This window comes from Oreochromis aureus, linkage group 8, assembly GCF_013358895.1.
Source record: "Oreochromis aureus strain Israel breed Guangdong linkage group 8, ZZ_aureus, whole genome shotgun sequence".
Classification (NCBI taxonomy): Eukaryota; Metazoa; Chordata; class Actinopteri; order Cichliformes; family Cichlidae; genus Oreochromis; species Oreochromis aureus.
Genome location: NC_052949.1, coordinates 2,385,788 through 2,404,394, shown reverse-complemented (window position 1 = coordinate 2,404,394; position 18,607 = coordinate 2,385,788). Strand labels below are relative to the sequence as shown.

Here is an 18,607-nt window from a genome sequence, read left to right as displayed (position 1 = left end):
TTGACCAGTAAGCTTCACTGTCACGTTTCTCTCTTCATCACATCTGACACACATTCACACATCTATCCATCTATCAGTCCCTCGCTCCGCTCTCCCCTCACTTGTGAACAAGATCCTGAAGTACTTGAACTCCTCCACTTGGAGCAGCAACTCATTCCCAACCTGGAGTTTGCACCCCAGTCTTCTCTGGCTGTGTCACACTGGGCTTCATGGTGGTGGGCTCTAGTGTAAGCAGAAGGCCACTACCTGATGAAGCGATGACATCCAGAGCATTTTCTTACTTTTTCATGAATGCAAACCACATGAAGCGTGTTGGTGTGAACCTTACAGGTAAAGATTGACCTTTTCCATAGATAAGAGCAGCACCAGTTTCCTTGTTACCATGGTGCCTCCTCCCCCTCATTCCTCCACACAAACATCATGTGAAATCAGCTCTCCAGCCTCCAACCTGCTTCATAAATACCGTTCTGTCCTTGTTTCCCACTTTGCTCTAAAGTTTTAGCAGCCTCTGTGTGTAGTGTGTCACCGAGCTCAGGCAGGTAACAGAGGTAGTTTCAAGTCCTGGGTGGCGGCGCAGTGAGATGTCAGATGTCCTGCCGACAGGTAGACACTGCCGACGAGCTAATTTCCATTTCCTTCCTCTTTCCTTCTTCCCGTCTGCTGTCAGCACCTCCCCGCGTAGTGTTCAGGTACACGGAAAAGACTTTCACCTTCATTGTGTAACGCAGACCCACAAACACACACCACAACAACAGGTGAACAAAAACTCCAGAGTGATTTTAAATGCAGCGACATGAAGGTTACAGTTTGTTTGAAACGGATTATTAATTGTTAACTATTAAAAGGCCTCAGACTAGGTTTTTCAGTTATAAATTCATCATTTAAGCCGCCATTTTAAATTAAAATTATTATCATAATACTTCTGGTCAGATTTTACATTTAGATTAAACAGTTTCCAGAAATCTCCATTCGGATGCTGGCAGATATTTCCCCTGATTATCTCATCGATGGCAAACGCAGGGCTGAAAAATACAAAGTGCAAACGAAGTGTAAGTGAATCAATTTCCACAGACTGCTATGTTTACAGCTGGTCTCTATAGCTAATCTCCCCCTTTATAAAAACTGTACAGGAGTGTTTTTATAACGCTTCTGTTTAAAATGTTCTAAGGCTTAAAGTTATCCATTAAGAGCCATTAGCTATCTGCTAGACTTCTCATCAGGTCATTGCAGTCCCTGAACCAGACCTCTGTGGTGCCATCCATCCATCCATTCATCCATCCATCCATCCATCCATCCATCCATTCATCCATCCATCTATTCATCCATCCATCCATCTATTCATCCATCCATCCATCCATCCATCCATCCATCCATCCATCCATCCATCCATCCATCCATCCATCCATCCATCCATCCATCCATCCACCCATCCATTCATCCATCCATCCATCCATCCATTTTCTGAAATTGTCTGCCAGTCTTCGCTTGGCTGCCAGTGATGCTGCCCAGGCAGTAAACTTCAAGGGGTATAACCATAACCAAGGATAACCATGATGGCTGTAGAATAGGCTTGGCCAACTCCAGGCCTCGAGGGCCGGTGTCCTGCAGGTTTTAGATCACCCTGGGTCAACACACCTGAATCAAATGATTAGTTCATTACCAGGCCTCTGGAGAACTTCGAGACATGTTGAGAAGGTCATTTAGCCATTTAAATCAGTGTGATGGACACATCTAAAACCTGCAGGACACCGGCCCTCGAGGCCTGGGTTTGGACACTACTGCTGTAGGACCTCCAGCTCTCCATGTCTGTGTCAGCATCTGAGTATAATCTATAATCTAAGCTTCTGCCCAACACACTTTGCACCTGACCCTGATGGCGCCTCCTGCTGGTGCTGAGGATACAGAAGGCCATGTCAGCTCTAAGGGCTGCACCTCACAGACGAAGACCGGCCTGGAGGTAGGCTCCCTCAGGCTGGGCTCCAGAGTGTAGGCCTGGTAATCCTGACCTGGACAGCATGAACTGGTCCTTTGATTTTCTTTCATGGGGGGCACTTAAATCAGTTTGCCTGGGGAGACCCTATCAGGGGCAAAGGCCTCCAACAACATAGCCCCTGCTGTCACTGGGACACACAAACCCCTCCACCACCATAAGGTGGTGATTCATGAAGGAGGTGTTGTTGGTCCCCTTTGAAATGTTTTTATAGCATTAATGTGACACATAAATGAATCACTGAATCTTTAATTGCGCTAAGAGACCATCCAATAAGTCCGTGCCTACTGTCTTATTTATATTTTAGCACTAATGAGCTGATATTTTCACACTCCACCCCCTCAAAGATGCAGTGTCTTCTGGCTTCAACAAACTCAGATCCTGAGGTCCAAAATACCAAATTCAAGGATTCTAAACAGCAACCACGGTCTACAAACATGTGGGTGACGTCACCGTGCCCAGATCTTTTCCATGCATGGGTGCACGACTGAGACTGGACTGAGAGACCTCCACTACAATGAATGGTTCAGTAAACACAACCAATAACAATCTGTTTGATGTCACTGATTGGATCGGTGAATTATCAAAAGTCTGTTTGTGCATTTTGAGCAAAGCGAGAAAATCTGCTGGTGCAGAAAACGGCTCCATGAAAAGTTTGTTTTATAGCACTTTAGGTTGTTTCCAGCACGTAAAGGCCTCTGAATCTGCAGGGTTCAGCTATAAATTTCACTTTTTTTCCCAGGTATTGTAATCTTTGCCAGAAAGCCCTGCTCAAATAACCACACAGTCAGCGTAGTGCTGGGTGGCACTAAAGTACAAAGCGAGGCATGCTGTCAACAGAAGGAGAATGGCCTTTTCACCCTCTGTCTGCTGGCAACACAAACAGCCAGACAACACCACTGATGCCAATTAAAAAGACCTGGAGAGGGACAGAGACTTTGAGAGAGCAGAAGGGAGGAGAGAGTCGAGAACAGAGCTGTAGAGGGAGGCAGTGTAACGGTAATGAGAGAAAGAGGTGAAGAGCGATGAGGACAATAATTAACCAGAGGGGAAAAGAGCGGGCAGTGAGGGAGGGCTGGCGGTGAGAGGCACAGCAGTGAAGCCTAGCGGTCAGACAGTCGAGTTTGATCCGACGAACATTAATAACTCGGCGCAAAGCGTCCGTGATCAGCTTCAGAATAAAAATCCTCACGTGTCAGTTAGAAGAAGCTGAAAGAAGAGTCCTGTGCTTTTTCACTCATTAGTTGAAGAAAACAGATATAAACTAATCTGCTGACAGAAAACATTTGCAGCTCATCACTCCTGGCTAGTATTTTACAGATACTGTTGAGAACAGTGAGTAAAGATCTCCCTGGAAAACACAGATGGATGACGGGTGGTGGACGGGTGGAAACAGCAGGGCAGCAGCAAAATACTGAACACGAGTCAGTATCAACCTGTATGGTGTAGTTGTTAGTCTCCTACGATCAATCCTACGAGTAGGATTGATAAGAAAGTTTAAATATTGAACTAAACTAACAGGCTGAAAGTACAGGCTGTAATTAGGCACTGTGGTATCTAACAATGAGCTTCCAGATTGGTTTGTAAGCTACTGGATGACTTGTGTTGGCAATAAAGGGGAAAAAACTGCTCCAAGTTGAGCCAATCAATCCTTTCTACTTGTTTTGTTCAGCTGATACTGACAGATAAAGTTCCCATACAAGATGAGAAAAAGTTAGGAAATCTCACAGGTTTGTGTTTTCACAGGATCTTGTGAAGAATCTAAAGTGAGGCGTCGGTTTTCTTTCACTATGATTCACTTATCGAATTTAAACAGCCAGTTGATCTACTCTATACGTACGTCCAGACCACCCACCACTTCCTCAAACCTTACCAAGAGGAAGCTAATATATGGCAAAAAATCAGCCTATTGTTGAATTTTAAGTATTTTTTATATCATAAGCCATCTGCCTGATATTGGTTGATGCCAGCAGCTTCATTAGACGCTGAAGGTCCTTTAAGTCCTGTACATTGTGCGGTGGGTCCTCCATGGATCAGACTTGTGTGTCCAGCACATCCCACAGATGCTCGATGGCTGGTTCACCACAGTTCCTTCCTTTCATTTCACCGCACTCTCAGACTATGTTGATGGTAAATGTTAGGCTAGTTTAGCAAGGTAAATACATGTCTGATCCCAATATTCCCAAACACAATGGCAACAATGAGCTGTTTAAAGATAATACGGTGTAATGTTGTGCTGCTTAGTGCTGTTGCCATACCTCAGAAGTGAGAGGAATAGAAATATTTTCCTGCTATTATTTGCTGCTATTAGTATAATCATCATTAATATTTCATGATTGAGAGTGATGTTGCATTCAGATGCCTTCAGATGTTCAAATATATTGGTATTATATAAGTCTTTATTATAGGTCCAGTAAGAACCACTTTAAATTGTTGAGTTGAATCTATAATTTAAAGGTTTTTGAATGTTTTGTATTCTTATACTGAAGTCTTCAGTGGGTGAGAAGCTGACTGCAGGCTGACAGGAAATGCGTCTGCAAGGCAGGTTTTGCAGAAGTGAAACCGAAAGCAGAGCGAGTGCAAGCCAAAGAGTAGGGTGTTTATTATGCATTTATCTTTGATTTAAGCTTTTAGTAGAGGCTTTTGATCAAAACATTAATTCAGTAGAGTACACATACATAGTCTTGGTTCGGACATACACGTAACCACACACACACTTAGTTAGAGGGATCACTGATAGGGGAAAGTTCAAATTGTTTTGCTTGGGGTTGCTGTTAGACTATATTAGGAGGAGCAAACATATTGGCAGATCTGAGAAGGAAAACCTGTGTTATGAAAATGATTTTAATCTTTTATACATGATTGCATTGGAGCTTATTAAAGAGCTGTGGCTCCTGGTCAAGTGAAGTTCAGAAACTCTTGGCGGGCATTATGATCTGCCAATACACGGCGAGGAGGACAGGAGCTCTGAAAGGAATTGCAACACACCTGCTTATATGACATATGCCTGGAGTTATATCCTTATATCCTTATATTCTTTAGAGCTAAGAGTTAAGTTTGTATCATTTATCACTTATATCCTTTTGAGTAAGTCTTAAGTTTCATTTATGTTCAGTTTGAGTAAGTTTCCTTCATGGTTTGAGTATCATCAGTTGAGTGTGACATTTAGAAGTCACACATAGTTCAGCTGTGCACGAGCACAGGCCTTATGTCTGGCTAGGACGAGGGGTGTGAGGTGAGCCGGAGTGCAGGAGAGGTCATGACACATACATAGCATACACTGCAGACACACACACACACATACACACCATAATAGATCTATTTTGGTAGGGCAGAAGTGAAGATGTGTTTTTGCTGCAAAGGCAGAATTGTGCCGACGTACTTAGAGGAAGTGCAACAGATGTCCCAGGAGATAAGCGACAGCGAAGACGAGCTGAGGGGAAGTACCGACCCGAAGACAATGTTCTTTAAAACTATGTTAAAGGTTGTTGACAGAACATTTGTGGTTTTGAGCTGACGTATGCTGTATTAAATCTGCCTAGCAACAGAAAAGGGGGCTGTACTATCTTAACCCTATAAAACCGTTGTCTGAATATGGTAAAGACAGTTCAATACTGATTGGGTTGTTGAACTCACACATGTGTTCATTAAAATGCCGTCTAAATTGCACACGCCTGGATCTGTGGTTATTTATGGATTCCTCTCTCAACATTGAACCCTAACAGAAGAAAATGTAGAAGGTCCCCAAAACTTGATTCTGTTCATCTGGACGTAGCGTGTTCAGTAGTAGAAACATGTCGTCACTCATCCAAGTGACTTCTTCAGTCTCAGCTGACTGCAGGTTTCCCCAGTCTTACAAACAGTACATTTGCATAATGACTTCAGTCCTTTAGTCTTGCAGTCAGCTGAGACTGAAGGAGTCCCTTGGATGAGTGACGACATGTTTCTACTACTGAACACGCTACGTCCAGATGAACAGAATCAAGTTTTGGGGATTTACTTACCTGAATGATTGAGGATGCATCAAGACCTGTAGAAGGTCCAGTCACAATATTCTGCTTTCTCTGGTTTTTATTCCACTCACCAGCTTTGTGTAAATTTATCATCGGTTAATGTTCCCATCAGCTGTTGATGGGACATTTATTGTTGTAACAGCGTACCGACTCCAACTCTTCACTTCCCCAGGACAGAGGAACTTTCAGAGACCTTTCACCCCTAATTGACACCACAGAGTAAAAGAAACTAACAAAAGGAGCTCTCACCAACTCCTCACTTGTGCTTTTCTAGTCTTTGTAGGTCTGAACAGTCATTTGTGTTAAAAAAAAAGAGTTAATTTTGAACAAAAGCTAATTACCTGCAGTACATAATGGAAAACAGTTGGTGCAGATGAGATGAAAATGGACTCTAACTGTAAATGACACCCGTTCTTCTCTTTGAAATGCAAATCATACTCTTTGTGAACATGAATCAACCCCAGGTTACATTACAGCTGCTGCAGGTGTGGCTGTTAAACAATCCATCTGCATCGACGGCTAAATCCATCAGGGACCCGTTTCTTTCTCCCGGTTTTCCTTTTCTTCCTTCTCTTATCTCCGTCCATCACCACAGAAGGAAAGCCAAGGCTAATGGAGTGCAGGTAATGAGAGCAGGGAAAGTCTTCCAGCAGTGGATTAGTAGGTAAAAAGCAAACTGAAGACTAATCATGCTCGTAACAAATGAACTCCAAACTGTGAGTTAATTTCAGCTCATTTATTACAATAAAGACATTTAATAAAGTTGCACCCGATTAGTCCCCAAGTTCTATTTTACAAACTGCAAAAAACACTCCATAATGTATTATTTTACTGTGATTTTAATTAAAATTCACTCTGCATTTACCCAAATAAATTGAGGGTAAGACACTGGTTCCAAGTTCTCGTGTTGAAGCGTGCCATGATTTTTGAGTGTCTGTTATTAATCCAGGCTCATCCCTCTGTAATCAAGCTGTCAAAGCAAGAAGAGCACAGAGATTTCATCATTGTAATTTTTAAAAAAATATTTAATTTTCTCAGTTTTATTTGTTTAATTAGTCCAATTTGACACTTACGTTTAAAAGTCTCCAGCAGCAGAGTTTTTGAAGGCTTTTATAACTACAGTTCACTTCACTGTGTTAACAGAGAATCAGCCGGTTTATAGAAGATTAATATGTGTTGCCTTAGCAATAACTAGCACCAGCTAATAACAGCTCTTTGTCACGTCCCAGCTGTGTTTTTGCTTGTATTAGCTACTTGTCTTTGCTGGTTTGTCTCAGGTGCTTCTTTTTGCAACTTTTACACAAATACACCATCAATGCCCATCAGGGGGCCGGTGTTGGACGCTAGCCTCGGCTACATGTGAAGAACTTTGGACACGGCCTTACAGCTGAGCAAATAACGTGCAAACTACAAAGTAAATTAGGGTGAAAAGTCACGGCTTTCTAAACTCAGTGTTCTGAACATTATGAAAACACCATCCTGGTAATCACACGGTGCCCTCCCTCACCGTGTGGTGAGAGGAGGAGGACCCAAATGCAGACACCTGGAAACAAAACTATAATTTAGGAAATGGCGAGTCGTTTATTAGAGGCTGATGAAAAGGTACAAAAACAAAGGGGAAGGGATACAAAACTAAACACTAACCTAAAGACTTAACTGCAGGGGACGTGACACACTGAAGACACGACACCGTAACCAACACAGACCTGGGATGAAACTGGGCAGACGAGAACTAAACGGGGAAACAGAACTCACTATCAACAGAACTCACTGAAGTGCAAACTACACAAACAAGACCATTATAATATGAAAAAAGGCCTAAAACTGACTGACTAAACTATCCATTAAGACTAAAAGTTTTTTTGTCTCGGGCTGTAAACATGTTTATTTCTTCTGTAAACACATTTTAAGTAAGTAGTCTTGGCATTGTCAGAGCACTCGGGTCTTAAACCACACAGTCCGACTGTTTTGGCGTCCGTGAAGTCATGCGTGCTTCCCACAGGATGGACCCTGCTGGTGATCAGCTGAGTTGATTACCATGAAATCTAACACAGAGCTTCATGGTTCCCTGAGGAAGAATCATAATAATATTGTTGATTCTCTGACATTTCCTGCATTGCATCATCAGGTCAAAGCTGTCCTGCACGACTCTGATGTTGAACCTCACATTATGCAGCACCTTGAGGAAACTTCTGAGCCGGCACCGTCTGAATAAACTGCGCTGACGTGTTAGCATGCTAATATCCCACAGTAATCATGTAAGGATGTATGAGAGCAGCTCTCTCCCGTGAACCTGCTGATATCTGCTCACACACAGCTCATCCCCACACTGCAGAGCCCTCCCATTTTTCATCAGTCTGACAATTTTGTTTTCTGCTGTGTAATGAGCTGCACTCATGGTAGAAACTTGTGTTGCTTAATAACGCCTAACAGCAGTTGTATAATACCGGTCTAACAGCGGGCTATGATAAACAGCTCGCCGTGGCGTGTTTTCTATCATCTGAAGTGTTAACCGACAGCCTCATTGCTTCTGAATAAGCTGCAGTAAGCTGTGCGCCGTGTGCTCTCGGTCAGGATCCCATCTTTCTTCACAGCACCATTACCTGTTCCTGAAAGCTACATCACACTGTGTTTTTCACCAAATAACTGCCCTCCAAACCTCTTATCTGATTCTTTCCGTGATCACCAGCTTCCCTCCCAGTCGCTGTCAGAATCAGCACCCCCCTCCCATTAAATCTGCTTCTGCCTGAATGCAGGTCATTACCATGCCCTGTAATATTGCATCCATTTCGGCGCCTCGGTTCTGTGGTGCCAAGTGCCACCAAATGGTCTGAATTGGATTTCTTCGAGTCCCTGCAGTCAGTCAGCGATCAATCAAGCATCAAAGCGTGGCATGAAACACTCGGTCGTAGCTAAAAGCCGTCACTTAAAGTTTTTAAATTATATATCAAAATAAGTCAAAGAATTATAATTCAGTCACAATCAATATCAATATAAAAAGAAGAGAACGAAAAACACGAACACGTAATCCTTCCAACCTCAGTGTTTCTAGAAACAAGACAAATGCCGCGTAATCGAGAGAAAATTGAGGCACACGATGTGAGAGTCCTTCTAAAACAAGGCGCACCTCTTGGCGGCCATTGTGATGCACCTCTGGGCACTTATTCAGACGGGGGGGGGACTCCTGTCCTACAGGTTTTACATATCAAATGATTAGTTCATTACCAGGCCTCTGGAGAACTTCAAGACATGTTGAGGAGGTCATTTAGCCATTTAAATCAGCTGACACGTCTAAACCTGCAGGACCCCAGCCCTCGAGGCCTGCAGTCCCCCACCCCTGTTCTAAATGAACACTCATTTAGATGACCAGTCAAATCTGAACGGAGCCCACTTTGGCCTAAAAGTTTTTTGTTCCACCATAGCTGAGCTCGTACTCTGCTGACGATACCAGCGTCTGTACAGCTTCCACTTAGTCTCTGCTTCAGTATCTGACCATAAAATCAGTTTTCATGTGTTAAGCAACATCATCCAAATCTGCACAGAACATGAGAACTTTACGAGTCGCAAACATTTCAACTTTGGGAGTTCAGGCCATGTTTTTCATGTGTCACCTTCACACACCCCAAACAAGCTGCACAGAGTGAAGCACAGCACACTGTTGGTTTGTTGGGGCCGCACTTGGTCATCATCAGGCAGATAATTCCTGACGATCTGACCCAAATATCTGACTTTATTCATCACATTTAGCTCAAACAGACTGAGGGGGAAATTTTGATATCGTCGCGTCGAGCATCCTCCTGCTGACTTCGCTGAGAGCGCTTTTTGCAAACCAGCACAAAAATGTACAGAAAAGAGTTGAAAGTAAACAAAGTGAATGAACTTGATCATCAGAAGCTTCACACCTACTCAGGAACATTATTCCAGACTGTAAACAGGAACGAAGAGAGGGCGGCTGTAACGCCTGGCTCAACTAGTCTGATTCCACTTCATAGTTTGACAGGATGCACCTTAATAAATAAAATCCGTGGAATAATGATTTTTATTAGCAGTGTCAGGAGCTCAGTAATAATATTGCCTTTTTTCATTGTTTTGTTCTTTAGGCCATAAAAAGTACTTTTGGTAAATTCCACAGGTTTAATCAGTAGTGAGCATCTCCACAGTCCAGAGCACACACATGTCCAGTTTGCTGTAAATGCCAGCATGATTTTCATTATGCCCAAGAATACCAAACCGAGGTCAAAGGTCACACCGCTCACACAGCTCACATGTTTTTTGGAGCAGGAGTAATCGCCCTCTGGTGGCCACCAAAAAGAAAGCAGGTTTAAGCAGCTTAAGGTTCCCTTTCATGCCCGGAGGCTTTGTCCACCTTCGATATGCCGTGTACGGAAACAGCACAGAGGCTCTTGTACGTCTTTGTGTGTTCAGCAGGAGGGAGAGGAGCTATACTTCAGCCTGCAAACTGAACTTAATGCCATCGCTGCAATTACCTGGAATCCAGCTTGTTTTGACTTTAAACCCTTTGGCCTGACAGAATGACATGTTTTCAAACCCGTGCAATAAATGAGCTACAAGTCTGCGTGACTTTTGTTTACAGGTTCACTTTTAATTGGATGAAGGCGACTTACATACAGAAATAGAAGAAAGTGGACCTTTCTAATAGAAAACAAACTGCAGCAAGTGCTCACTGGGTTTGTTTTTACTTAAGATGTAGACTGTAATTATGTTCGGTGTTATAAAACATAATAAACCTAATATTCTTCATAGATATTTTTAATTATGCTTTTAGAGTTCGACCAAGGCTATCTGTAATTACACCTCACAGAAAATAATTGGCTTTCTTCTCGTCAAAGCAATTAGGCATAAAAGAAGCTTTTTAATGGCTCGCGTGCACCGTCCTTCCCGTTTAGCTTGACACTGACATTTGGTTTTCTTCGTAAAACTTCACATTCTCTGTAATTAATTAACACGGCAGATGAAATAAACATCATTTTGTTCATCAGGCGTTGGGTTCAAAAACAAACACTCGTCACACAACACTCGAGAAATCTGCCACAATCAGCATCTGGCTCTCACCAAACCCTCATCCAGCTTCTCGGGAGACAATAAACACTCAACCTCCAGCAGTTAATATGCAGACAAGCAGACAGAGCGAGGTCAATAACATCTCCTTCACTTTGTCCCGTCGTCACAGGAAATCAGCGACACAGAGATCCTGGAGCTTACCCACAGTGCACTGGGGCGCATGACGGTGATCCGGCAGATATTTCCCTTGTTGAAGGACAGCAGCACCCGCTGCATGAGGCAGAACCACCGGATCTCCTCGCTGCTGTGTGACCCGCAGGAAGGACACCTGCAGAACCTGGAGGTAATAAATAAATACAAATTCAGCTCAGCGTGCAGTAAAGGTTCTGGTATGGCAGAAAGTAGTGCCAGCTTTCAACTCATGCCTCCCTGAGTTCTGTTATAAATGTGGGGTTTCCTCTAATCCACACAGACTCAAATATATACATACAAACAAATATTTTAATAAGTGGTGCTGAAGGTTCTGCAATGTCTTTTAACCCAACGAGCCAAGGCCTAAATCCTTTTCATAGTGATCATGACTGGCTACAGCTGGTAGTCTCTCTTTGCACTATAAAAAGGATTGGTTTGACAGCACTCATTGGACTGACGAAGACTCAGAACAACAGAAAGTCCAAGGAACTCAGTGAAGCTTGTAGAAGGAGAACTGTAGATTTACACAAGTTTGGAAGGTTTACGTATTCCAAGATCATCAGTTCAAACAACCGTACGTAAGTAAAAGTTATCTGGATGTGTCTCTGCCAGGAAACCACCCAGTGTAAGTTAACTCAATTCTGCCAAGAGGAGTGCAGGATTATGCCAGAAGCTTGCTGATGGATACCAAAAGCATCCGACTGTGGTGCAACTTGCTAAGGGACATTTACCCAAATATTACTGGGCATGTATGAATATATTTTAGCCTGTATGCATACTTTTGAACCTGTGTGGATCAGGGAAAATCCAAAATAAATTTAAAATTGGGGACCCAATTCTTGTTTTTTAAACGTATTAAAGATGTATGGTGTACAATGATTGCACTGTGCAAAAGAACAGTTCAAAGAATCACCAGAATTAATTGGCATACCTGCACATGATGAGTGTGCATGAATGGGTCTGAGTTAGGATTCGGGTCGTCACTGATGATGACTTAGACCTGAGTTGATACAAAGTGGTACCTCTGCAACATGTAATGCACTTTACCAGCACTTTTTCCCAATGTTAGGATACTTTAAAAAACAACAATAGTGGGAATAAACACTGAAACATCCACTGGAGTCCAGGTTCTGTCTGGAGGAACACTTTGGAGAAGTCATTACGATTTAGGAATTTGTGTTTTCAAACAGTTTGTGTGGTCAGTGTTTAATTTATTCTGAGGAATTTGTCTCCATTTTTTTTTTTTCAAATGGCTCCATCTGTCCTCAGCCTTTTGTCCTCCGGAGGACACAAAGACCTTCATCAAACAAAGGCAAAAATACCACAGAGATGTGTTTCACAGCCAAACATGAAGATTCACATGTATCTGTTTCGCTCATCAAAGCGGTCCATAATGAGAGTGCTGAATGAATGACTGTTTTACAGAATGAATTAAAATGTTTGAGGGTATAAAGCAGTAATTCAAAGGGACTAATTATTAATCTGATGGGATGAATTGAGTAATTAGTGGGTGCAAATTATTCAGTTAAGTGAAAAAGAGAAATGTGATGAGTAGCAAAATCAGTACTCTGAAGAAGAGTTTCGTTTCCTGTCTTCTAGACCTCCTCAGTCAAACTATTCTCTCCACTTGTCGTACGTCCTGTTTTGTGATGGTGACCCGGGTGAATACACACACACACAGGGCCTATCTTAACTTGTGGGGTTGAAACTTTTTTCTGCTGCACAAATCACTGTTGCACATCCATAAATTCATGAGCACATTCATAAAATTCAGCCGCCCACTCAAATACTGTGCACATGCACCGAGTGTACCAGGGCTGTCAGATCAGCTTCCAGCATCCAAATATCAGCTTAATGTTAAATGAGGACAAACTTTTAGACAGACTTCACTACAAGAGACTCGCTGATGACCCAAAACAACCACGAGGACATCACAGACCATCTGTTTCCATCACTTCCTGTCCTCTGACTCTTCCACTGTCAACGCCTGCATGTCCTCTCTCGCCACAAACCTCCTGTGGGCCCTTCTCCTTTCCCCCTTGTTCACTAGCTCCATCTTCATCAGCCTTCTCCCAAAAGACCTCGATTTTTTTTATTGTTGTTGCAGAAAACCACAGTTCTGCATTAGTGTGTCGAGCTGTACTCTGTGGAAAAACACAGAATATCTACTACTGAGAAACTAAAGTTTGTACTTTACAGTCACGTGCAAGACTTTTAATATTGAGATCTTTTGATTGATTTTTGTGTAACGGACCCATGTACTCCATATACCTCGAGGCAAGGACATAAATGCCAGCCTATTCTCATCCCCAGGGAGTCGCTCAGCCCTACTCTGTCAAACCTCTGGCGTGGCTAATTTATTAAGATGACCTTTGGCATCATGATGGGTTATGCCATAACGGTCACTCCCATGTCGTCAAGGTTACTGTTGTTAATAGGCATATACTTACCCCAACCATCATCTGTCCATAGCCCTCAGAGGTCTAACCCATCCCTGACGATGACCCCTAACCCCCACGTGTTGGAAACCATCATAAATGACTCTTTTTGTGAAAGATGTAAATAGCAGTAATGACTATGATTACAAGTGTTTTTCTCCCTTTACTGCCAAGAAAATAATTTTTAAAAAGATCTATGTTCACATACATGGGTATTTTTGAAAACGCAGCTTTTTCTGCGCGTTTGCTTTCGTCCACATGTGAACAGCGTTTTGGGTCACTGAACACGGAGATTTTTAAAAACTCAGTTTTGCGTTTACGTGTGGACGAGGAAAATGGAGATTTAGTCCCGCAACGTCAATGGTGTGCACCACGTTATTGTTTACATGAGATGAATTTCTACAATGGCGGATAGTGACAAAATACTGTTGCTGTTAATCTGACTGTCTGCAGTTTTTACACGGAATTACTGTCCTCCATTTACAAAGACGGAGGCGTCACAGAGAACTTCTACATTCAACACAGACGCTCTCACAACCCAAATCCCAAAATTGTTGTTTTTTAAAAAAAATTAAATTAAATGCATGTATGCTGTATATATTTTGTCTGTTCCTAAGTTGTGAGTCTGTGAGTTATGATTATGAATCACTCAGACTAACGTAAAATGTTCAGGCCAACAGAGCCACTGAGACAAAATCCAAAGTACTGTCTTCAGTTAATAACCTCTGAAATGATGAAGGCACTTGAAAAGTACCACAAAATTAGCTGCCTTTCTAGAAAAACACAAAAACTTTTCAGAAGTACCCGTTTACGCTTTCCCTCCCAGCTTTCTGGAGTTCTGATTGGCCAACACTTCTACACAGTTAGGATTTGTATGTCCTTGACAGCGTTTGACTTCGTTTTTAGCGTGTACATGTGGATGGGATTGTTTTTCACGAACGAAAATGTAAAATCTCAGTTTTTAAAAATACCCGTGTACGTGTGAACGTAGCCTCAGTGCCTGACCCCAAACAAGCAATTTCCCGAAGAGTTTCCCAACTTTGAGATAAATGAAGCTTACATTTATGGACGTTAGATCACAGTAAAAGTTAACCAGGACACGCCTCACAAAGGCCGCTGCTTACGCTCAAACTACGCACAGTTACACAACCTGACAGAGCTGTAGTTTTTTCTCACGTATGAATCATGTACGAAACCCGAGCCGCTTCCCTGCGTCTCAGTTTGCCTCGTGAAAAATAAGCCATCAAATTCAAGTTTATCTCGCTGACATACAGAGGGCGCACAATAAACTCTGTGCAAGCTCGAGCACACACACACACACACACACACACAGACGAACTGACGATTATTCCCAGCTGTGAAAAAGCACCGTGACGCGCGGCTGACATTTAAAGACGGCAAACAGAACAATTACTGTAATTCAGGACAAATGCTGTCTCTGTCCCTGCCTGATTTTGACATTTGTGGAGATGATTGTAGTTTCACCAAACGTCCGACATCACGGCGGGGTCGGCCCGCAGAGGTCACGCTCTCGCTCTCCTGTCTTTCTCTCAGGTGTTGTTTTCTCATCTTTAAACCTTCATATCCTCCTTCACCTTGTTCTTGTCTGTCAGTGATTAAAAGTTTTCCTTTTATTCTGAATATTATCTTATGTGTCCTTTTTCCTCACCTGTTTCCTGTCCTGTTCCCTTTTCTTCTTCCTCTCCATCCTTTCTGGCTGATTTTACTTGTCTGTCATTTTTAACTTAATAAGCAGTCTCGTCTCCATCCCATGCTCCGCTTCATTCCCTCCTCTGCTGTGACTTCCTTCTTCTTGACTTCTGCCGGCTTCGCTGTGCGTTCACTCAGAGGGAGGTGTCTCACTATTTTGTGTAAGAGAGGGTTAAATGTTCTTTGGTGCAGCACAGGAAGGATGGTGTGCTTTTAGCTGTGTATGTTTTCAAAGAATCCCATCGGGATCAGGTCAGTGCAATGAATATAAGTGGGAGTCAAGCTGTAATAGAAAGTGAAGTAAAAGTTTTCACTGGGCAAACTGGGCTCAGCACACAGCAGGCAGAGGAGTAAACCAAGGACAGATCTGAGTGATGTACAGTTAATCATCAGGCTCCAGGTGGACGTCCATGCCCGCTTTCTGTGACCTCTGGGCACAAACTACACGTGCAGACTTGAATAAAGTGTAACAGGAACAACTCTGAGGATCAGAGAGCGACTGAGGAAAGCGCAGCCGAACGTAGGTGCTACACATTTGGGAAGAAAGCCAACAAATAAGCACATGACCCTCACAGCAGGTGGCTGCAGGTGTGTGCTGTGACACTGATGTGTGATTCAGTGACACATGGAAACGTGCTGCAGGCTTCATGTAACAGAGTTCAGCTGTCACAGATGATGTGAGAGTGCTTATGAAATGTGAAGCTTTCTCATAAATGTAACACTCTCTAACCACATGCAAGAGATAGAAGCCATAAAATGTAACAACAACTTTATTCATTGATTCATTTATTGTCTGATCCATAAAATTTAATGTTCTTTCCCATCACAGAGGGATGAAATGTTCACATGATGGTTCACCTGACCAGAAGAAGATCATGCAGCTGATCATGAAAGTTAAAATAATGATAATTTTACATTAGAGAGTAGAATAAAAGAAGAATAAGAGAGTAGTAGAGTGAAGACATGTTGGAGCTTCGATTTACTTCTGAACACAAATTTCAAAACAAACCTGCAGATTGTCCTCTGTCACGTAAATTTATTCTCAGCTGATTTTGTCACTTCATGATAAAAGTGTGTGTGTGTGTGTGTGTGTGTGTGTGTGTGTGTGTGTGTGTGTGTGTGTGCGTGTGTGTCGGGGCCTCAGGCAGCTGTATGCCACTCACCTCTGCTCATGTGGACAGAGCCATGCTCATTTTGTCGCCCTGCATTTGGTCTCTGCTCCCTGCTTTGACGTGTGTGTGTCAGCCTTGCTGGTGGCGGCGTTGGTGCAGCATCCAGCTGTGTCACACATGTGCTCAGTGTCATGCCGTGGATATTTGTTGCAGATGTTCATAAATTCTCTCTTCCTTCCACCAATCACGTCACACGTGTGTGAGGGTTCAGTTACACAAACCTACGGTTTCATTCTTGCGATCCAGAGTGAAAATTATGGAAATCAGGAATGTAGATCTTTGTCACACATACAGTTAATATTAACATCTACATTCTTTTGACTTCTTGTTCTTTATCGCCCTGCAGATGTGATGTTACGTTCTTCTTTTACGTGTGTTTCATGCGTCACATTCGACAGATGTAATGTAACAGTGAACGAGGCCGGACACGAAAAACTGTTCAAAAGACAAACGATCACGTGTATTCATCCTGCCTGTGTCTCGCCTTCAGGTGTCCAACCTGTACCTGTACGACAGCGTGCTGATGCTTGCCAACGCCTTCTACAGGAAGCTGGAGGACAGGAAGTGGCACAGCATGGCCAGCCTAAACTGCATCAAGAAGTCCACCAAGCCCTGGAACGGAGGCTGGTCCATGCTGGAGACCATCCAGAAGGTAAAACACATTCAGAGTAAGAGGAGACCGAAACATGCCCACTGGTTTAACCCTGATATAAAACTCATTACGATGGAAGAATTTAACTCCGAATCGAGTACTCGCCATTTTTTTATTAAAAAAAACTGTGCAAATAAGAAGTTTTATTTTAGCGTCTGTTCAGCCTCTTATTCAGTTTGGTTCAAAATAGTAAAGTTTTCTCATAACTATTATTTATTGAAAGAAAGTCGAGGCGAGCATTTGATTTGTAAGACTTTCAAAATAAAAGAATAAACAGCTCCTTTGTTTACAGAAAATCAATCACACATCAAAGATGCAGCTAAATTGCACGCAGCAACCTGGAGTCAGTTCTCACAGTCTAATTGGAGAAAGATGCTCTTTGGCTGCGCTGATGAGTCCCTCCGAGCACGCGTGGTTGTGTTTTATTAAAAAACACAAGTCTGCTTTTCTGACACGCATCAGAGTAACGACTGCCGAGCTCATTAGCGTTGCCCGGGATTCCTGTAGAAAAGTCATAATGCATCATGTTTTTGAATGATATTGACAGAAATATCCAGAGTTCCACCAAAGGATTATTCCTCCTGCAGTGATGTACGACTGCAAATCTAATGTGGACGTTATCTTTATATGCGGACAAGCCAGACAGAGCATGCGGTAGCTTAAAATTCTCATTTCATACCATAAAGCTGCCAAAAACAGCAGTTCCTCCAATGAGGAGGAGGAATAGCCACATCTCCGAGGTGACGAGGCTGTGACTCCTGACATGACCAACCGTCCAGCCTCTGCACTGGATCGGCATCGATCAGAGGTCAAGGTTGCTGCATTTAACGTTTCATGTTATTGGAAGTTAAAAAAAGGAAACTGCACTGACTGTTGTGGGATATATCAAGTTTAATGAATCTGAATGTGTGAGTTGTACAATCCTCAAACTGCCACAGCAATTATTCCGACTGATTAGAGATGGAAACATTTATTCAGGAGAAATCTGAAGTCTTGTTCCATCTCACACACGCCCCTCAATTTCCTGCTGTTTTTCTGTCTTTCTGACATTCCCCGTCCAACCTCAAAGCTTCTGTTTCGTGCACCAGGCAGTCATTTGTCAGTTTGATTGTTATGGACGCACTTTTGCTGCATCTCACCTCAGAGTTGATCATTACCCCCAGACGAGTCTGGGCTACTTTGCTGATGAAATGGACGATAACTTAAAGACAGGACGACATTCGCTGAGTGAAAAATGGCAGAAACCGAGAACTTTTTTATGTTCCGCGTATCCGAAGACGTGAAAACCGTCGTGCTTCCTTCCTCTGACAGGTGTGTGTGTGTATTGAATGCTTTTACTCGGACACATTTTTGAGAGAGCCAAACATTTTCAAACATTAATTTCCTCCAGGTGACGACGACCGCGACCTTTGCTGCTG

At 42.8% G+C, this 18,607-nt stretch overlaps 1 protein-coding gene across 1 annotated transcript in view; it reads left to right on the top strand.

Moving 5' to 3' along the window:
• The window catches only part of grid1b (glutamate receptor, ionotropic, delta 1b), a 578,917-nt gene that overhangs the window by 486,717 nt on the left and 73,593 nt on the right, over positions 1-18,607 (top strand). Inside the window, exons 6-7 of the mRNA XM_039616223.1 lie at positions 11,195-11,368; positions 17,028-17,189. Of these exons, the coding sequence (XP_039472157.1) occupies positions 11,195-11,368; positions 17,028-17,189 (336 nt within the window). The remainder of the gene's footprint in view (positions 1-11,194; positions 11,369-17,027; positions 17,190-18,607) is intronic.